This window comes from Anoplophora glabripennis, unplaced genomic scaffold (genome assembly GCF_000390285.2).
Source record: "Anoplophora glabripennis isolate ALB-LARVAE unplaced genomic scaffold, Agla_2.0 scaffold627, whole genome shotgun sequence".
In the NCBI taxonomy this organism is placed as follows: domain Eukaryota; kingdom Metazoa; phylum Arthropoda; class Insecta; order Coleoptera; family Cerambycidae; genus Anoplophora; species Anoplophora glabripennis.
This window is the reverse complement of record NW_019416971.1, coordinates 67,538-88,220: the sequence shown is the minus strand read 5'-3', so window position 1 is coordinate 88,220 and position 20,683 is coordinate 67,538. Positions and strand designations below refer to the sequence as shown.

The window sequence follows — 20,683 nt, the reverse complement described above, 5'->3', positions numbered from 1 at the left end:
GAGTCAAAAATACCAGCAAAGAATGTCCCCCTTTAATCTAAAATCGACGGGTCTGAGCGTTTTTCTACAATCTTGACGCAGTTCCTGAAAATGGCTCTGTTTCGTTTTCATTTGGCCACTCTGTATAAATTACAACACTTTCTGTGTCGATATTCCTTAATAGGATAGGATTTAAATTTGGCCAATTAATCTTTAAGCATCCCTACTTTTAAACTGGAAAACTTATTTGCTTAAAAATCTAAACTTTCTAAAATACAGAAGCGTACTTCCTAACACTTCACTTTACTCTACCATTACCAGTGTTTAATGGAAAGACTCCCTCTCACGTCCCGTTATCCATCTTTTGCAGGAAACGAGCTCCTTCGAGGTCCACTTGGCGCCGACGGGGCGCGAGCTGGTGCAGGCGCTGCGGGGCCTCCTCATGCAGGCGCACTGGCACACATTCACCGTGCTGGCGGACCAGGTCTCGGCCACGGCGCTGCGACGCCCCGAGCTGTGGGACGCTCTCGCCGCGGCGCCCCTACACCCCTCCCTGGTGAGCCTGCCGTCGCCGCTGCGGCCGCAGAATTTGTTCAGGTAAAAAATAACTGTTTGGCCCGATGCATGTTTAATGGGCGGCCGCTTGGGGATAGCGTCGGGGTCAGGGTTACAAAGGTTAATTAATATGGTGTGTCTAAATAACGGCCGCGAAAGCGGCACGGAAGGAAGGATAACGGGGCGAATTATTCTTGTTCGTGGATCCCCGCTATCGTTATCTGTATAAAACGGAAGAGTTATGTTCTCGGTACAAAAATTATTTTCAGCAATTTAGCTAGTTGTCATTTTGTCGCGGTATTTTGGTACCGTATAAACTCCTAATAATGGACACCCACGGGGATTCTTAAAATGTCCGAGATACACAGGCGGGCATTAATTAGAAGTATGGATAAATAACGAAAAAAAGACAAGTTTCATTTTATATAATACATAAATACATACAAAAAATTAAAATAAATAATAATTCACAGGCCGACAAAATAAAAAAATCGTCTGTTTTTGAGATGTGACACTTCCTATCTGTAGTAAAATTTTCCGTTGAATCCGAAAATGATAAAAAAAGTCTGGATCCCCCCGCCCCCACACACCCTCAATCCCCACCAAAAATTTAAAAAATCCAAACTAACCATCCAACCCATCTACCTTTAGTAAAATATGCCGCTGAATCCGAAAATGATAAAAAGAAAATTTTCTGGAGGTATGAATTCTCCCCTGCACACCCTCAATTCCCCCTCAAAAAATAAAAAAAGCCAAACTAGCCATCCAACACACCTATCTGTAGTAAAATTTTCCGCTGAATCCGAAAATGATAAAAAAAATTCTGACGGGTGGATTCCCCTCCAACACACCCTCCATTCTCCTCAAAAATTAAAATAAAAAATCGAAACTAGCCATCCAACCCACTTATCTTTACTAAAATTTTACGCTGAATTCGAAAATGATAAAAAGAAATATTTTTAGAGGTATGGATTTTCTCCTACACATCCTCAATTCCCTCCAAATAATTTAAAAAATTCAAACTAGCCATCTAACTCACCTATTTATAGTAATATTTCCCGCTGAATCCGAAAATGACAAAAAAAATTCTGGATTCTTAATTCCCACTAAAAATTTAAAAAATCCAAACTAGTCATTCAACCCACCTATCTTTAGTAAAATATGCCGCTGAATCCGAAAATGATAAGAAGAAAATTTTCTGGAGGTATGAATTCTCCCCTGCACACCCTCAATTCCCCCCCAAAAAATAAAAAAATCCAAACTAGCCATCAAACACACCCATCTGTAGTAAAATTTTCCGCTGAATCCGAAAATGATAAAAAAAATTCTGACTGGTGGATTCCCCTCCCACACACCCTCCATTCCCCTCAAAAATTAAAATAAAAAATCGAAACTAGCCATCCAATCCACTTATCTTTAGTAAAATTTTACGCTGAATTCGAAAATGATAAAAAGAAATATTTTTAGAGGTATGGATTTTCCCCTACACATCCTCAATTCCCTCCAAATAATTTAAAAAATTCAAACTAGCCATCTAACTCACCTATTTATAGTAATATTTCCCGCTGAATCCGAAAATGACAAAAAAAATTCTGGATTCTCAATTCCCACTAAAAATTTAAAAAATCCAAACTAGTCATTCAACCCACCTATCTTTAGTAAAATATGCCGCTGAATGCGAAAATGATAAAAAGAACAATTTCTGGAGGTATGGATTCTCCCTTACACACCCTCAATTCCCCCCTAAAGAATAAAAAAATCCAAACTAGCCATTCAATGCACCCATCTGTAGTAAAATTTTCCGCTGAATCCGAAAAAAAATAATTCTGACGGATGGATTCCCCTCCTACACACCCTCCATTCCCCTCAAAAATTGAAATAAAAAATCGAAATTAGCCATCCAACCCACTTATCTTTAGTAAAATTTTCCGCTGAATCCGAAAATGATAAAAAGAAATATTTCTGGAGGTATGGATTTACGCCTACACACCTTCAATTCCCCCGCCCCCCATAATTAAATAAATCCAAACTAACCATCCAACCCACTTATCTTCAGTAAAATTTTCCGCTAATTCCGAAAATGATAAAAAGAAATATTTCTGACTTACGGATTCTCCCCCACACATCCTCAGTTCCCCCCAAAAATTAAATAAAATCCAAACTGGTCATCCAACCTACCTATTTTAGTAAAATTCACCGAATCCAAAACTGGTAAAAAAATTGTTTGGACGTGAGGGATCTTCCCTACTCTTCCGTATTTTGAATTTTTGGGGGATATTGAGGGTGCATGGGGGAGAATCCATAGGTCAGAAATTTTTCTTTTAATCATTTTCGGATTCAGCGGAAAATTTTACTAAAGATGGATGGGTTGGATGGTGAGTTTGGATTTTTTTAATTTTTGAGGGGAATTGAGGGTGTGGGGGGAATCCACATGTCAGACAATTTGTTTATCATTTTCGGATTCAGCGGAAAATTTTACTAAAGATATGTAGGGTCGCATCTCAAAAACACACGATTTCTTTTTGTCGACCTGTGTTATCAAAATGCGTAAAAAATAAATATCATAAACTGATTATACGCATATATCTAAAAATACAGGCTGTTTCAAAACATGTGTCGGAAAAAGAAGGATGTGATTTTTTGGCCCATTCTAAAAAAAAAGTTCATATTAACATGGATCCGCAGACGCACCGTTTTGAAGATATATGGTGTCAAAAAAAAAACAAAAAAAATATTTTTTTTCAGTTTAAGGAGTATTTCTACTTTTTAGAGTGAAAAATCGACGTTTTTGTGATTTCTTTTTGGGAAACCTTTAAACATTTACATTCGTAGAGCGCGCTGAAGTTGACACCTCAAAATTGAAATGTCAAACGGTTGCATCTGTAGCTTCGCTCTAATTGTTCTAAAACACAAAAATCAAAAGCTGTTTTGTTAGAAATAAGTTCCTCTGTTTGGCAAATGTTTGCATTAGTCTAAATTTGAAAAAGAAAAAAATTGACAAAATGCACTTTTACGGCCAAAAATGAGTTGAGAAAAAGGGGAAAAAATAAAAATAAAAACTTAACTCTGACATTTGCCAAACGGCCAACACAATACCGATAATTTCCCATAATGTTTAGGTTAATTGATCAGTTAATTTTTTTGCATTAACTATGCAACCGTTTTGAAAAAGTGCATTTTGAGAAAAAAAAGTAATAATACATTATTGTTCTTAAATCTAAATTAGCGACATTAAAATTTGGAAAAAAATGGTAATGGTATATTATCTTCTATATTCACTCATATCAGTACCAAACAGATTAAATCCACATTTTGGGAAATAGTTCTTTTGCCGTTACAGGCGATAATATTTTCTAAGCCGTCGAAATCCATATTACTACAATGACTCTTGTATTTCTTTTCTCTATCATTTCCAATTACTCTTCTGTGTGTCGATTAATGCCAAAAGTCTTTCAACAAGCTTACTTCTCTAAATAACTTTAATATTTTATAGGCTAGCTACGCGACATTGTATTTGGAGGAAGGAAAATCAGTTTCACGTTTTCTGATGAAATATTCGGATGAGAAGCTGCAATATCGAGAAGTAAGATTACATTTCTCGTTTCCCTCTTCATCTTACTGTCAAAGTTTTTCAACCGAGTTGACAACATCCAAAGCCATCCGTGTTTTTTTTTATTGGAAACCTAATCTATTGGCAATTTATCCACATACGCTTCTTTAAAACATCTAGTCTTCTAACTTTTGCTAATAATAACGACTTTTTCATATCTCCTTCTATGCCTTTAAGCATAACAATACCGTTAGTCTTTGCAGATTTTTCTCCTGCATACATATCATTTCTTAATACAAGTGTGGCTGTAAGAAGTGCGCAGAAAAACAGACCTGTTTCATCGGCATTAAAAATATATTTTGGAACCCAGACCTTCAATACTGACTGCAATTCAGCTTTCCAGTCGTGAAGTTTTTTGAAAGTTCCGTTGGAAATATTGAAGTCAGTTAGCTGCTTGCATTGCCTTTTTGAGTAGAAATGTTTTTGTCTCGTACCTTACAAATAAATTAAGGACAGTTTCACCGAACATCACCTTATACTCGTAAATCTATTACTTATAAAAATAGCTAAAACAACTACGATATGATTCACTAGACTTTCCATTTAAGTGCAATGAAAATCACTGGAATGTAGATTAAATAAACCAAAAAGGTAATTGAAACTTCTAGATTTCCAGGTAAGACGGTTAATATGAATTTGCAAGAGTTTAAAAACTCTGTTCTGCATGGATCATCGTATACGAGTAAGCAAAATCAAGTCAATATAGGCTAGGACAATAAATTAATGTAATTTCTTTCTTACCTTCTACAATATATAGTTAATATATTCATTTTCTTTAATGTGATATAATGCGGAAAATTTTTTCTTCTCAATAAATTGACTTGAAGGCACAAGTTAAAATCAACTGGCTGGTTATTAATAAAAAGTGACGGATTGTCTCGAAACAGTTTTTTAACGTCTACACGTGTGGTATATTTACATGAAACCTACCAATATTAATCATTTGTGGAGTCCTTAGGTATATTTCCACTTCTTTATTCCAGGTTCTTCAACTGTGCTATTCACAATATATCGTTGGCATGTATTATTTAAGAAACTTCCAATCTTCCCTTTCATTGCCCAGTTTTATTTTATGTGCTTATTTCAAAGGAAGAAACAGGTTGGAATGTAACATATAGGATGCCTCAGAATGTTTGAATGTCGAAGTGAAGTTTTATTTTTTCAATCTTGTTTTTTTTTCTTCTCGTGGCAAAATTATCTTCCAAATATATTTCTGGTTGCTGACTTGTTGAGATAAACACTCTTTCTAATACAATATTAGGATTTCGTATCCCACTGCCCTACACTGTGAGAACTAATTAGTATACTTCTTGTTGCCCTGCTGGTGATTTAATCCAGGAACTAACTTTGGATCAATAATCTCTTCCGGGTGAAACATTCCAAAAAATATGTATCTTACAATCTCTTACGGATTATCTAACTGTCCCGAAAATAATAACCGATACTGATACCAATTAAAATATTTAATATAACAATTAATATAAGCACTATAACATTAATAAAATTTTTACGTTATGAACAGATAGTGGTTTAGTTACATGCAACAGTATTTGAAAACGGTGTCAGAAATTGTATTTTTCAAATGAAAGCAGGATGCGCTGAAAATTTACGGGACCATTTTGAGGTGCAATTTATTGTTTAGTCCCCTTTAAACCTACTCGCACGAGCGACCCTTTTAAAAATTTCATATGCCATCTTGTTTCCTAAATTGCAAAACATGAAAGATGAAATGAATTTTATTTTCACTTTCCACAGCGACACCGTTCTTAAAATTCCAAGCGTATCTTATCACCTGGAAGGAAAATAAAGTAATATACAAGATGTTAAAAATAACGTCCGGAAACTATTAATTTCCTAGATAGAGGGTATTAAAGTTTTCGTTAAATTCAGAACCCTTTTTTATTATTATTTTTCAAAGACTTCTCTCAAAATGCTTCTGTAAAATGTTAATATAGCATCGCAGTCTCGTCATAGTTGTCGATTGAGTACAGGGGATGTGATAGAGGAATAGAGGAATAGTGTGAGTTAGTTTCAGTAGAAAGGGTATTACAAATTTTTACAACCTTCATTCTTGGTGTGACGAAAATTCGACATTGATTGGGCCAGTCAATTCGCAGTACCAATGCTCCATATACACGTGGGCAGGGATCGTTGGCAATCAAATCATTGGCCCCATAGAACTTCAAAATCCCCTGAATCATGCATCTTATCTCAACTTACTTCAAAATAACCTTTCAGATTAGCTTCCTCTAAACGAGAAATAATCGTTTATAGTTCCAACATGACGGGGCACCGGCGCATTTTGCGGCTCCAGTTCGACAACATCTGAACGAAATTTTTGGAACCGCTGGATTGGAAGGGGTGGTCCAATTGCGTGGCCGCCTCGTTTCCCAGATATAACACCCATTTCTACTGGAGATGAGTGATATTTCAACGAGCTAGAAAGACCATCAAAAAAACAAATTCGGGGTTGTATTCGAGCTGAAGGTGGACACTTTCAAGATTTCCTGTAAAATGTTACATTATTTTTATCGAATTGTTTATTGTAATTACGTTTACAATTCATAATTAATTTTAGATAAATATATAATTGTTTTTTAATATTACATTTAAAGTAACTAAAACTCGAGGAAATACGAAAAAAATAGTAAGAGTCAATTTTTGTTCAAAATTGAGCTAGAATTTAACCCAGGTAATTATAAATTAGAAATCTCAACGGAGCAGTATTTTCTCTTTGATTAAATCCAAGGGCTTGCAAGTAACTCCGGTCCTGTAATTCATGTTCAATACAATAAGACCTAGGAATGTGTATTCGGTTGTAAATAGTTAATTGTCCAAATTTCATATAATTTCCACAAGTGGAAATCTAGATATTTGGAAAAAACATATTTTATTTTAAAATTTTGACACTGTAGTTAAGGACGAAGCGAAATCGGACCCATGTTCATATGAAAAAATAATCTTGTTTTTAGGTTAGGAATCTGCCCCGAACGTTGGCCCATGTTTTCTGAAACACCCTGTTTATTTGGTAGTATAAAATACAAGGCTATGGTTTTTCACATTGTTTTTGCTCTAACATTCATTGTTTGATCTTAGACGTGCAATTAACCCACTCGTATGGGTGGGTGTGAATTTAATTTGTATATATTTCTTTCCAGTACCTTATCTTCACTATTTCACCTTATTTTACAAAATCTATGTAATCATGCAATTGGTACAGAATTCAGAACTTTTTTGTGGGGCTGTTGCATCGTAATTATACTGATCATGGTGCTGACTAAATAATAAATATGTTTGATACAAGTTTTCACTTAAGCATGGTTCAGATATAACCTACAAATTATCTATTATATGTCATATCTCTAAATGTCATGCTAATTTATGTCTCCTGGCACACAACAAATAAAAAGTGATCTACTAATCTGTATAAATACGCATAACTAGTACTGCATTAGATGGAATAAACTTTAGCTAATGATATTGTGGGAAACAGCTAATTCAATGAGTGAAATTTAAAGCCATCCGGAGCAAATACCCCGTGAAATAGTTGTTTCACACAATATCATTCATAATAATTTTTAATATCTTTAAATTGGAGAGAGATGTAGATTAAAGGGGGAAAGGTTCCCCTAGCAATGAAAATTTGCATGTTCAGGCTCATTTCTTTAGTTTTATACTCCCACAAGTTTTCGAAGATGGATAGTTTTTATTGGAATGCACGACATTAAGAAAAGCATTCAGAATTAGGTTAAAAGGTAGGGATGACGTTGGACTATTTGATGTTTTTACGGCAAGAGATAAAGCGGCGAAATATCTACTACCTACCCCTGTTTTTTCAGGAAATCGTTCTAAACAACATAATATTATTCTTGGGGGTTAGATGTCATAGAGTTAGTATAACGATTTGTTTTGTAATGCACATAAAACGATTCAAATTTGTTATACACCACGTTTGTAGATTAGTTGCGAATAAAGTTCACTAGCGAATTATTTTGTGAACATAAATGAACAGTGGGAAGCCAACAAGAAAGGTGTATATGTATAAATAATATAACCCACCGTTGCTGTATCTTTTGGATATTTATACGAAAACAAAAAACTGTGTTTTACACTTGAACAAAAGTTATGTGAATCAAATGAAATGATGTTAAGGGAGAACAATAAGAGAAGAAAGATGAAATATTATGAATTAAGCTAGGTGGTCCTTAGGTCCACTACACTGAATTTATTTGGTCGGTCGGTGGTCCAGCGGTTCGAAGTGTCAATACTTGAATCGATTATGCTACTGTCGCGGGTTCGATCACCGCGGCCGTAAGACCGTAGATCAGCTATATTCGTAGAAAGGGATTAGGTACCCTTTCTGCGGGTATGGGTACGGTGGAAGAACGTTGACCTGGGTCAATGTGAGAGATTGATACCAGTCGCTGTTTGAACATCTACTTAATTAATGAGGTTTTCCAGGTTTCCCTCATTCCTGCACTGAATGGTGGTTGGGGCGTAAGTCGTTAGTGAGTGTACATGCAGCCTACTTCTGAGCTAATCCTTGCGATTAGAGTGAAGGGTCGAGATCGTATCAATAAATTTTGCCTATGACGATATCAGGAACATAGGTAGCATGGTTATACAGAGTGATTCACTACTTATCCAAAAAAATTTGGGAATAGATGCGCAACGAAAAAGGGAGGCAATAACGTAAAAAAAAATTGTAAAATCTTTATAGTTTCCGAGAAAAAAATTATTAAAATAGTATTTTCAACACTTGCATCGTTTTCTCTACACGTGGCCTCAGGCGATTCTGAATACTGAAATCCGATTTTAGTATTCGGAATCCGTTTTTGCGATAATGTTTACATTAGTTTTTCACGTATCAAAAATGGCTTACGTGTATAGCAGCTCGAAGTTGATGGATATCGTTTTTATTTATGGTGAAGCAAAACAACATTTGTGTTCGCTCGTAGAAGCTAGATAAGAAGGGCTCAACTGTGTTTACACGTCGGTGGAAACAATTTTGTACAGTTGTTGTAGCATCAGGTATGTCAAATTATTTTATTAATTAATAATAACAATAGCGGCAAAAGCTGTTGAATTTACTGATATAAAATAGGTGTAAATTTATATTTATTTCTTTCCTTGGGAAAGAAATTATTTCAATTTTTTGTGAGTTCATTTTTTATGACACTTTGCCGCCGTGCCGCTCGCCCACTGCATATTTTGCCTTGCGCAGGGTCAGGATACACAGTGGACCAGTTTCTAGTGCCGTGCAGAAGTGTATTTTTTAATCATTTTTGAACTGCCCATTTTGATTTTTTTTACAAAATGTATTTTGGATAAGTTCTGAATCTCCCTGTATATACAAGGTGACCCATTAAAAATGGAAACACTCGCATTCAAAATGTGTTTATGGACCGATTTGAACAGGTTTTTTTTTAAAAGATAGATCTTCAAAAGCTCTATATTGATGCAAAATTTGAAGACGAAATTTTGATTTTTAAGGCCTACTACGATTTTTTTTAAGTGAAAAATAGCAAAATTTTGTTAGCGATTTTTTTATAAAAAATCTGACTACACCACTGGATTTAGGAACCTCTCAAATGCATTTGTACCAATTTTTGCGAAAAAAGTTTACCCCTAAAAAAGTTATGACAATATCGGCATCACCAGTGTTTGCCGTTGTCAAAGGGAAACAAAATTAAATAACGAACCCTGATTTAATAATTATTAATAAGAGTCATAAAAACCAGTATGTATAAAATAAACCACAAGTTTGTCAAATTATTATTATTTCGTGGTATGCCAAAACTTACAAATATTACCTTCTTAGACAAAAATAATTACATTTATAATATTTTTATTCAAAAAGCCACTGGATTCTACAACCATAATCCAATTCTTTTTGAAGAATTTTCTGAAAAAAATATTACTAGATATTCCAGAAAATAACGTTGCTTAAAAATAATATGAACAAAATTTGGTAGGCTGTGAAATATAGAAGTTTAGAAAACAAATGTCAAACTTCACAAGTAGTGGCACATTGTAATATTTTTTGTGCATGGTTAAATAAGTTTCATAATTCTTTGCGATGGCTCAAAGTTTAACTTCACATGAGAAAATTGAAATAGTACGCCTTTCTGGAGAAAATGATCGGACGGCAAGAGAGGTGTGTATAATTTTTTACAACAGACATCCAGATAGACCTAATATTACGCGTAGCAGTTTTTTAAATAAAAAATACTTTTATGGAATATGGTGCTGTATCAAAATGCATTTTAAAAAGGGACAATCAACAGAGAAGACCTATTTACGAGCAGGAAATTTTAAATTATTTTACAAACAATCCTCAGAATAGCCTCAGGATTGCTAGTTTAGATTTAAATTTACCTAGAGAAAGTATCCGACGCTGCCCAAAAAAAATAACATAAAACCCTATAAACCTAAGTTTCTTCACACTCTGGAACCAGGCGATAATGAGAAACGAATGGAGTTTTGTCTCTGGGCACAGGGACAATATCTCAATTACCGGTTTTTGTTTTTAAATATCTTATTCAGCGATGAGGCCACATTCACGACGCCAGAGTGGATAATTAATTGCCGAAGACAATATAGTCAGAAAGTTAACGTTTGGTGTGGGATACTTAAAGAGAGAGTCATTGGTCCGTTCTTCTTTGAAGGGAACATGAATGGCGAACAATTTCCTTCAAAACGAATTTTTTAATACAGTCGATAATCTTCCATTACAAGAAACAGTAAATCTACATTTTCAGTTGGATGGATGTCCAATACACAATGCAGGGAGTGGCTTAACGAGAATTTCCCCAATCATTGGATAGGTCGAAACAGTCCATTAATTCATTGGCCACCCCGATCTCCGGACCTTACCCCACTTGATTTTTTTCTGTGGGGCTTTATTAAGTCCAAAGTTTATAAGACACGGCCAAATANGTTTATAACAATTGTTTTACAATTTCATTTTGACGTTGATAAATCATTTTTTTTTAATTTTATCGGGAACAGTCAATGACTAGTATATTTTTCTAGATATGTTTTTTGTAATATCAATACTTCTTTTAGGGATGTTCAGATTTAGGCAACCTGCTTTTGATAAAAAGAGTAAAGACAAGGAAAAATCTAGAAACGTATAAATCTGAAATATGTAATTATTTTCATTTTGGCATATCAGATGAAATCTTCGACAAATGAAAAATGAATTTGTTTCAACCAAAATTTGTTTCTGCTTCTTTAATTTCATGCATTTAAATCTCATAAATTCAGATCTATCTGTTTCAATTTCGTTTACTGCCTCAATAATTTATGCTTTGACTCGACATTGACGCTATCAATATTTACGATATTTTAAAGGGGCCTTAGGCACGTGATTTATAGCCTATTTAAAAATTGTACTATTTACCCTGCTAGAATGTCGTCAGCAAAAACTTTTTCAGGATATAAGGACGCGAACGTTAATTAATTACTTGTTCACCGGTACGTCATCCTGTTTTGTAACGCGGACCTAAAATACGCATAACGAAGCATATGTAATGTTCCAGCTATTTATCAAAGTCAACTAACGTAATGCGACAGCCCTTTTACAGATGAGAATAAAGCGTGCCGGTCCATAAAAAACTTACAACATACTTGACTTAATAAATATGTAGACATCTTTTACATGAGGTTTTGCTCGTGTAGTTATGGCAACATCAAGGATGCGTAAGCCCTTATCCTCGCGGAAAAAGGCTTCGAACCCTTATTATTTGAATTCTCAAGTGAATGAGAAAAGATAAAATTACCTTACCCTGGACAGTATCAATCATATTCCGGAACATAAGAAGAGATTGTGCTTGTAATGGAGAGTAGGTGGGCGGGTCTATTACTTGCAAACACAAACATATGAATTTCATAAGTTTTGCAGACCTCTGTTTCATGGTTACAATTTTCTGGGGCGTCAACATAATCATTATTTATTTATTTAACTATTTGTTTGTTTATTTGTTTACTCGTTTGTCTGTCTGTTTGTGCCTTTGTTTGTTCGGTTGTGTATTTATTTACTTATTTACTTATTTATTTACTGATTTATTTATTTATTTCTAAAGAAGTGCGAACCTACCTACATTACCTACAAGTAATTATTGTGTTGACACAGCAGGTCACAAAAGGAAAATTAAAGTAAAACTTAACCATTAACATCACATTACAAGAACAATGGTTAGTATATATACAAATTGTAACAATAGAACAATTAGAGCAGCTATAGCAGACACAATTATGTGCATACCAAAACATAATTAAAATACATTTTCAATGGAAATGTTTTATTAAATTCATTATTAAAGATAACTAAATTAATGAAATTAAACGTAACTATGGAGATGGGATGGGATGTCAAAATGGTGCATTTCCAGAGGGTATGTTATAGTAAATGAATGACAATAAATAGGGATCATTTGTACGAATAAAATTATAATGAGTATACTAGGATATCAGGAGTAATATAATTATACTTCTTAAAACAAAATATATTAAGAACTTTTTCTACATCTTGTAACACTCACTATTTATGCAGCGTGAATGTCATCATTTTTAGCAATAACACTGCTCGTGTACAACAATTAACAGCTTCTTGAGATCTTGATATAAAAATTCATGTTATTAAACAGTTAGTTTGTTTCCACCTGTGTACTGTTGTATTGTTGATACAGTAAATCTTCATTATACCCTACAACTAGTTATAGAACATTGATTTAATAAACTATATTTTTTAATGTTTACTACTACCTGTTTACGAACTTAGAGAAAGTGAAATGTAAATCTGTTCGAATCATACGGATATCTGTACTTGTATAATTTAACTGTACTACCTTTTATTGTTATTATTTCTTTTTATTATTGTTTATATGTGAACGAATCTGATGTACGAATTCACCACAACATTTGGGTACTTGGATGTCAAGTATTGAAGGTTATTTATCTGTTTCTCTCATATCAAGCTAGGAACTCGATGAAACCGTAGAAGCCTGCTAAGTGAACTGAATAATATGTAGTTTGGACCTAGGTTAAGGTCAATGATAGAACCTATTCAGTGGTGATAAAGTAGCAATTGCCCAGTCTGAAAATTATTTTGTTTGAACGACCAATCATATCGGTTGAGTTTTTATGAGATTTAATTTAATAAAACCTGTGTCGGAGCGACTCGAAGCCCTCTTTGATTTTGCAACTGGTAAAGTCACAAGCTCGTGTGTGATTATAAATTTAAACCGGAAGCTTACCTCAATTTAATCACTAGTGAATAGTGAAATCCATCCTAAATAGCTTACCAGAAAGATTTACACATTTAAAGATTAATATCACAAAGATTAACAATTTAAAGATTTGTATGAAGATTATAAAGTTCTAAAGATTTATTTGAAGATTTTATGATTAAAGTGAAGATTTAATTTAAATTAAAACCAGTAAAGGTTGGGTAAAGTTTTACAATTGAGTAAAGATTTACATTTAGCGAAGAATTAATAGCTAAAGTTTAAATAAAGTCACCGAACTTTTGAGTCCCGCAAGTGACAGTCTGTATCGTAGCCTGGCAGAAATTTAGGTCAATCATTGGTCATCAGAGCCGTGTACCCCGAGTTCGATACACCCATCTGTAACAACCCTGAGCTCCGCTGAACACCCAAACACACCAAGGGACGAGAACTGTGAGGAAAATATCTGGAATTTTATTTGTGCATTTTTTTCTCTCTCCAATCCTTACCTACGGAGTGAGGAAACCGTTTTAGTTTCATTTATTAGTAGGTTGGCGCCCAGTTAACATCCTTTTAACCACACTGTAATGTTTTCCTCAAACTGGTGATCACATAATTCGTAGGCTTACTGCAAAAATCCGTTAAATCCACTTTTGCCGGAAATTACAATATGTACACGGTTAAGTCCAAAAAAAAATAATAGAATCTACTGCAGAAATCAGATAAATCGAAGCGGTCGACTGATCTATTAAATATTATTAGCCTATTTCAAATAAGTCCGTTTAGTCCAAATTTTTATTGCTAAAATTCTGTAAGCGCCTTTATCGAGCATTGTGCTATAAAATTATGTTTCAATTTCTTAAATCTGTACAGCAAATATACGTTAAGATCCTTTATGAAGTTTTGACAGTAAAATAAACTGAAATATTGCAGAATAATATACAGCCAGAATCAGTTAAGATCACTTAGATTCTTCTTGTTGTTAAATTTTTTATGTAAATTGTAACATACAAAGTTACATACAGGATTTCTGCTGTAAAAATAATTATCGAGATATTTATACATCGGAGGTTATTATGTGCACTTAACAGATTTTTGCAGTACCATTTAGTAATGTAATCTCTCGCGGCGTACTAAGTGCGTTTGTTTTGTTCATCTGTTTTGCTATAATTAATGAGCATAATGTACAAAAAAAAAACATGTCCCGCAGTACCCGATATCAGTTCCATGTACTACAGTCTTAAAATATGCATGTACAATTTTACTATCTATGAGCTTCAAGAGCCAAACGACGCATTTTGTTATGGGTGGACTGAGTTACAAGGAAGCTCAGAAATAGGTAGTTGTTTGCTACAATACATATTGCAATTAAATCCTGAAATTAAACACCTCTGTCTATATTCTGATACTTATGGTGGACAAAACAGAAACCAGCATGTTGCTGCACTGCTACTGTATTTAGTACAGGTAACCAATTTAGAGGTAATAGACCATACATTTTTAGAGAGCGGGCACACTTTCATGGAAGTCGATAGCGCTATAGAAAGGGCCAAGAAGTATGTCCCTGTCTACACAATCCAAGATCGGTTGAATACTTTTAGAATTGCAAGATCGCAACGTATAAAAAGTAAAAAAGTAATAGCTATAGGGTCAGGGAGATGTTCTTCACGGATTTTAAAGACTTGACTGACTTGTCAAAGCGTTTAATAAAAAATAAAAATAAAAACAAAAACAGTAAAGGTGAAACTGTTAATTAGTTAAAAATTAAATGTCTTAGATACGAAAATAGCAAACCATGTATAACCCAATATAGATATGATCACTCCTCAAAGTTTTGTGAAATTTATTCTTTTGGGAAAGGTCGCCCAATTAATTTTAAAGAAGTAAGTGTAAAGGATCTATACAGAAAAATATTGTCATTAACAGTAAAAAGAAGAATAGTTTATTACAATTATGTCGAAATAATGATATCCCCGTAGAATTTCATGGCTGGTACAAATCATTACCAACATCAAAAACTGCCACAGACTGCATTCTCTCAGAAGAGAGCGAATCTGAAGAATTTCAAAACTAAAAACTTGATGTTTTGTTTTATTTTGTGTTGTTATATTTTGCAAAAAAAAATTATACTTCTTTCCTGTCTTTTAAAATATTTAAAATAAAACTGTTAAATAACTTAAGTGTCTTTTTAGTTTCAGCTAAAAACCTTTAAATCCAAATTTTTGCTATATTTTTTTAATATCTTCAAGTTTCACAAGAATTTAAAAAAATGACAACATTGCAAATGTATTTAGTATAAATTAATGCATCGAATTTTCATTCTTTTGAAGTGTTTCACATATTTACTGATTTTTACTGACACAAAGAACTTTAAAACTCATATAACTCCATAACAACTTTAATGAACTTACAGGATTTTTGCAGTAAGCCCACGAATGTTGAAATCAAATAAAATTAGAACTAACCCACTTCCCTTTGCTTCCGCTTCAAGAACTGCCGTTCGCACTTTTTAGTTTGAACTATTCAAACAAACACTACAATATTGAACCCGTTGAATAGACAACGCACGACAACCATATAATGAGGTGGGGTCACTCAATAATGAGGACATTTACTCCGATTTAGCTACAAGTGTACCAAATGCGAGTTTATCTGCAGAATTTATTTAACGGATACTGTAAATGTTGATAATTTTACTCATTCGTGATAAAATTTGAAATAAAACTGAGTACTTTCACTCAAATATCGGTACCTACTCCTTAAATAAATTCTTCACGTAAACTCGTATTTGGTGTACTTGGACCTAAATCACAGTAAATGTCTTCATTATTGATTTATCCCATCGTTTTTCATATCCAGATGCATTGCCTTTGTCTGTTCGCATCGTCTCATTAGGTTATCTCGTGACCGTGGCATGGTGGATGGCTGTATGGCGTATGGTGTGCTTTATACAAATTAATAAATTACAAAAAATATTAGAAAATACCGATTTTCATCTCTTAACTTTAAGGGTTAATATATACTATCAAAAAAATGTAGATTTGAGACATTATTTTTACAATATCTCTCCTAATGAAAGTTCATCATTTGTAGAACACGCTGTATAGCGTCTAATTAATTTCAACACTATATTAATCATTTATGAGTGATTTATTTTTTCACTCAATATTTAGTTAACTAAAAACCAAGTCTGAGTAAAAAATGACTCAATAATATTTAAATTTAAATCATATTAGAGAAAAAGTAAACTCTAAATTGATTTTATATAGTCAGAATAGAGTCAAAAGTCACCCAATTGATAGTTAGCAGCTACTCGAATTTGAGTAAAAGTTACTCATTTCTAATGCAATAGTTTCACTCAATTGTACTTATACTAACAGAGTGAAAATTTCATTCAATCGGGTGTGAACATTATTGAATAAAATTGATTGAAATTTGAGTGATTTTTTTTACAGTATATGTTGTAATGTTTAGAGTAATTCTAACACCCTGTTTTTCCGAAAAGATTCCAAGGGTAAATGTTTATCGATATATAAACTATATTGATAAATTGGGAATACGCTTCTTCAATTTTGGAACGCCTTTATATAGGAGATTCTGAAAACAATTGGCATGCTTCAAGTTTTTTGTTTGGAAATAAACTGATTTAGATAAAGTTACTTTTATCCCTTGAGTGCTACTGTCCACAAAAAAAATCTCCAAGCAATGCAGCCCAGGTACCAATTTTTATAAAATAAGGATTATTGTTTGTTGCAATCAATTCACATTTATATACCGATACATTCGAGACCTCAAGTTATGAAAAAGTTCATTTTTTTAATTAGTACTTCAAATAATTAATTAATAATTCAATTATTTAAATACTGATCCGATTAGCAATCGAAAAGGTACATACTTTCAATAATTGAATATATTTCTCATAATATTTGCTGGCATAATAAATTTCTTCTTAAAACTAGGTACGGATTCAGGGAAGTAAAAATAAATAACAAGTCATGTTTGATACACTCTATAGAATTAATTATTTACGTTTAAAATAGACTTATAAATAAATAAAATATTTTGCTTTGGGATTTATGGCAGACAGTATTCTATTTTACTCTTTTTTAAATTCGAGAAACTTAAAACGCTTCCTAGACTTGCTTGTTCTGCAGTTGAAGTCTAGCTAGAGATAAAATGTGGCATAAATTTTCTACACTACACTTTCTAGGATTTCCCCTTTGTATTTCTGTTTTCCAACATTCTTTCATACTTCTTCGCATGTGCACAACGGGTTTCCCTTGCGGTTTCCGTAGTGGTGGAAACAACTGTCGTCAGAAGCTTAAAAGTCTGCAACTCTAGCGTTATGTTAGAGATTTTGACGTCAACTATAACAAAAAACAAAATATCATAACATATCTTAAGAACTACTTACTTGAAACCGTTGTACTTTAGCGCGAAGTGTTTCTATTCTTTTATATATTTTGTTTTAGGCCATATGCAGTTTTAATAGTAGATGATAGAAATATTACTTATGAGGTAAGTTGTTTAGTGAGTTTCCTCACGAGTTTTGACTATCAAATTGTGCTAAATGAAGGAAATTTGATACGGTATATATTTTGATATGTAGTTGCAATGTTATTAATAATTACTAAAGGTACTATTACTTTGTGATTTTAATTTACAAATAGTTTTCATGAAATCTGGTTAAAAGATTGTTAACTGAAGTAAAATTATATAAATGTCGGGAAAAAATCAGGAGGGTACAAATCCAATAAGACTTTAACAGTTAACAACACTAAAACAATTAAATAAATCGATAATGACGGATGACAAATAAAATGACAGGAATTTACTACGATAACTTTAAAGTGTTTAAAGTGTTTAAAGTTCGAAATGCTTAAAATGTAGGTTTATAAGTTATATTTTCTTGTATGAAAATTAAAAGATATTTCGAAATTTGTGTAGAAACAAAAAAGTTTAACTTGAATAGGTCTATTCAAAACAATTTTTTTATTTTCAAAATTGTTAAGTACGTAAAAAATTCTGTTTATAAATGTACAAGTCATGTATTATTTCATCCTCTTATTGTGACATAACAACTTAGGATACGTCAGAAAAGTGACATTTTAACAGTACTGCATCCACGCAAAAATTTTAGTTTTTAATTTGAGCCGGATTTCAACATCCACTTTTAAAGGATTGTAAGTTCTTAAGGAAGGCTAGACTACAAAAATTTTATAAAAAATACCCTCTAAAATCGACTGAAGGATCCACTGTTTTATATTCCTCCACCATTTTCGAAATACTCTGTATGTATTTTATTATTATCTTTTCTATTTTTAATTTATTTTAGAGTTATCTCATATAAGTTAAAAAACGTTTCTAAAAATATTATCAAATGAAATCATGACTCCAGTCGAATTAAAGTTTGAACGTAAAAAATTTATTAGTAGACATTTTATTATACTTTATGATGGGGAAGTGTATGTAGAATGATAACATCAAAAAAGTAACTGGAATGAAGTGACACTAAGTTGACAAATTGCAAATAAGTAGCAAAATTACGTGTTTTTTCACTTTTTTTTACTGCCCATGAAAATCTAGACAACCTACAATTTAAGGTACCTATCTAAAGTCATATCTTACCAATTTGTTAGCTGTAAAACAAAGGTCCAACGCGGACAAATCAGTTTTCAGAAATTACTCATTATTATTGTAAAATTAATGAAAATGGAAAAGACGGTCATTCCAAAAACGAACATGTGTGCCAAAAGCCGATTTGATTGACCATGAAATTGTTGCTCCAGGTATTTGTTAATTAATTTTGTCCGTTTTTTTGTAACAAATTGTTTAATTACTAAACATTAATTTTGGAAGTTAATATCATAGATATAGGTTCCAATTGATTTAAAGAAACGCATCGAAAAAGAAAAATTTCAAAAAGTTGAAAATAAGTAGCCCTTTAGAACCAAGTAGGATGTATAAAACAGCGTTATAAACAAATTGTCCCAGGGTCAGGTAAAATCCGCTCGGGAATTCGCTCTTTTTGCATTAAATGAGGCTTATTTTTACGGTAATTTAGAGAAATCACCTAGGCCTTTTTGTTCCCAAGATAGCTTTTTTCATAACGTTAATTGTTAATTAACTATTAGACTTATCGGAGCGGGATTTTAGAGACGATTAAAGAATGGATTAAACTTTTATTTCCAAAAGTTATACATTGATAGTTCATGTAATAAACGCGCTAGTAGCAATATAAGTTAACGTTAATGAATGGCATGCGGGGGAAGGAGAGCCAGGTCCGTGCATGCACGTTTATGCTGTTCTCGATAGCGCGCGAGATTTTTGACTTGACGTTTCATCGTTGGTTCAAAATTTTCATGGGCAGTAAAATAAGTAAAACAACACACAATTTTGCCACTTATTTTCCAATTTGCCAACTTAGCGTCACTCCTTTCGAGTTACTTCTTTGATATTATCATTCTACATACCCTACCCTGTCATAAAGTGCAATAAAATATTTACTAATATATTTTTTAATTTTCATGTTGTGGATACACATGTTGCAAGTGACCCATATTTTTAAGCGCAATGTCAAGAACGCCGCCGGACGTACCACGGGGTTCCCGGAAGCCGACCCCTGCAGAGTGGCGCCAGGACCAGGGACTTCTGCCACCGAATACCAAGCTACCTACGACCGACTTCAACCACAGACTCTCCAACACACCCTAACACCGTCAACATTACTTTTTCTACACAAGCTTAGTTTTCAATAAAATTCTTTATTAATACCGTTGAGAGAGCGCTTATTTCTTGCTGCACAGCGAAAGCAACCCTCAATGTTCTATGAACCAACGAGTGGAGTAGGTATAACCTCGTAGACAAATGTTTTAACCAGTTTTAACAAATGTCTTAACCAATTTTAACAAGTCTTAACCAGTCTTTAACCAGTGTTAACAATTGCCTTAACCAGTTTTAACAGTTTTAGTTACTGTAATCATTCCAACTTATTGACGAAAACCAAAGTTACCACCTTTTCCTTTATAAAACAGTTAATTAATGAAGGAGTAATCGTTACGACTTGCCGAATACAATATTTCAACTGTGAGTCGTTTACTTATAGGAAAGAGTAAATAATGTTGACTATAAAATAGTGTGTACTAAAACTAAAACTTCTATATTGACTTAACCTCGTACAAACGCTTTAAAATTTGCTAATAAATTAACGCCGTACACTCAAATTGTCGAAACCTTTCTGTATGGTTACACAGCAGAATAGTTTACTAAACGCAGGCCACCCTGAGAAATCCTGCACTCGCAGCTCGGC

At 33.3% G+C, this 20,683-nt stretch overlaps 1 protein-coding gene across 1 annotated transcript in view; it reads left to right on the top strand.

Annotated features, from left to right (window-relative positions):
- LOC111692060 overlaps positions 1-20,683 on the top strand; it is a 66,264-nt gene that overhangs the window by 3,997 nt on the left and 41,584 nt on the right. The window contains exon 2 of the mRNA XM_023455758.1: positions 350-576. Within this exon, the coding sequence (XP_023311526.1) occupies positions 350-576 (227 nt within the window). The remainder of the gene's footprint in view (positions 1-349; positions 577-20,683) is intronic.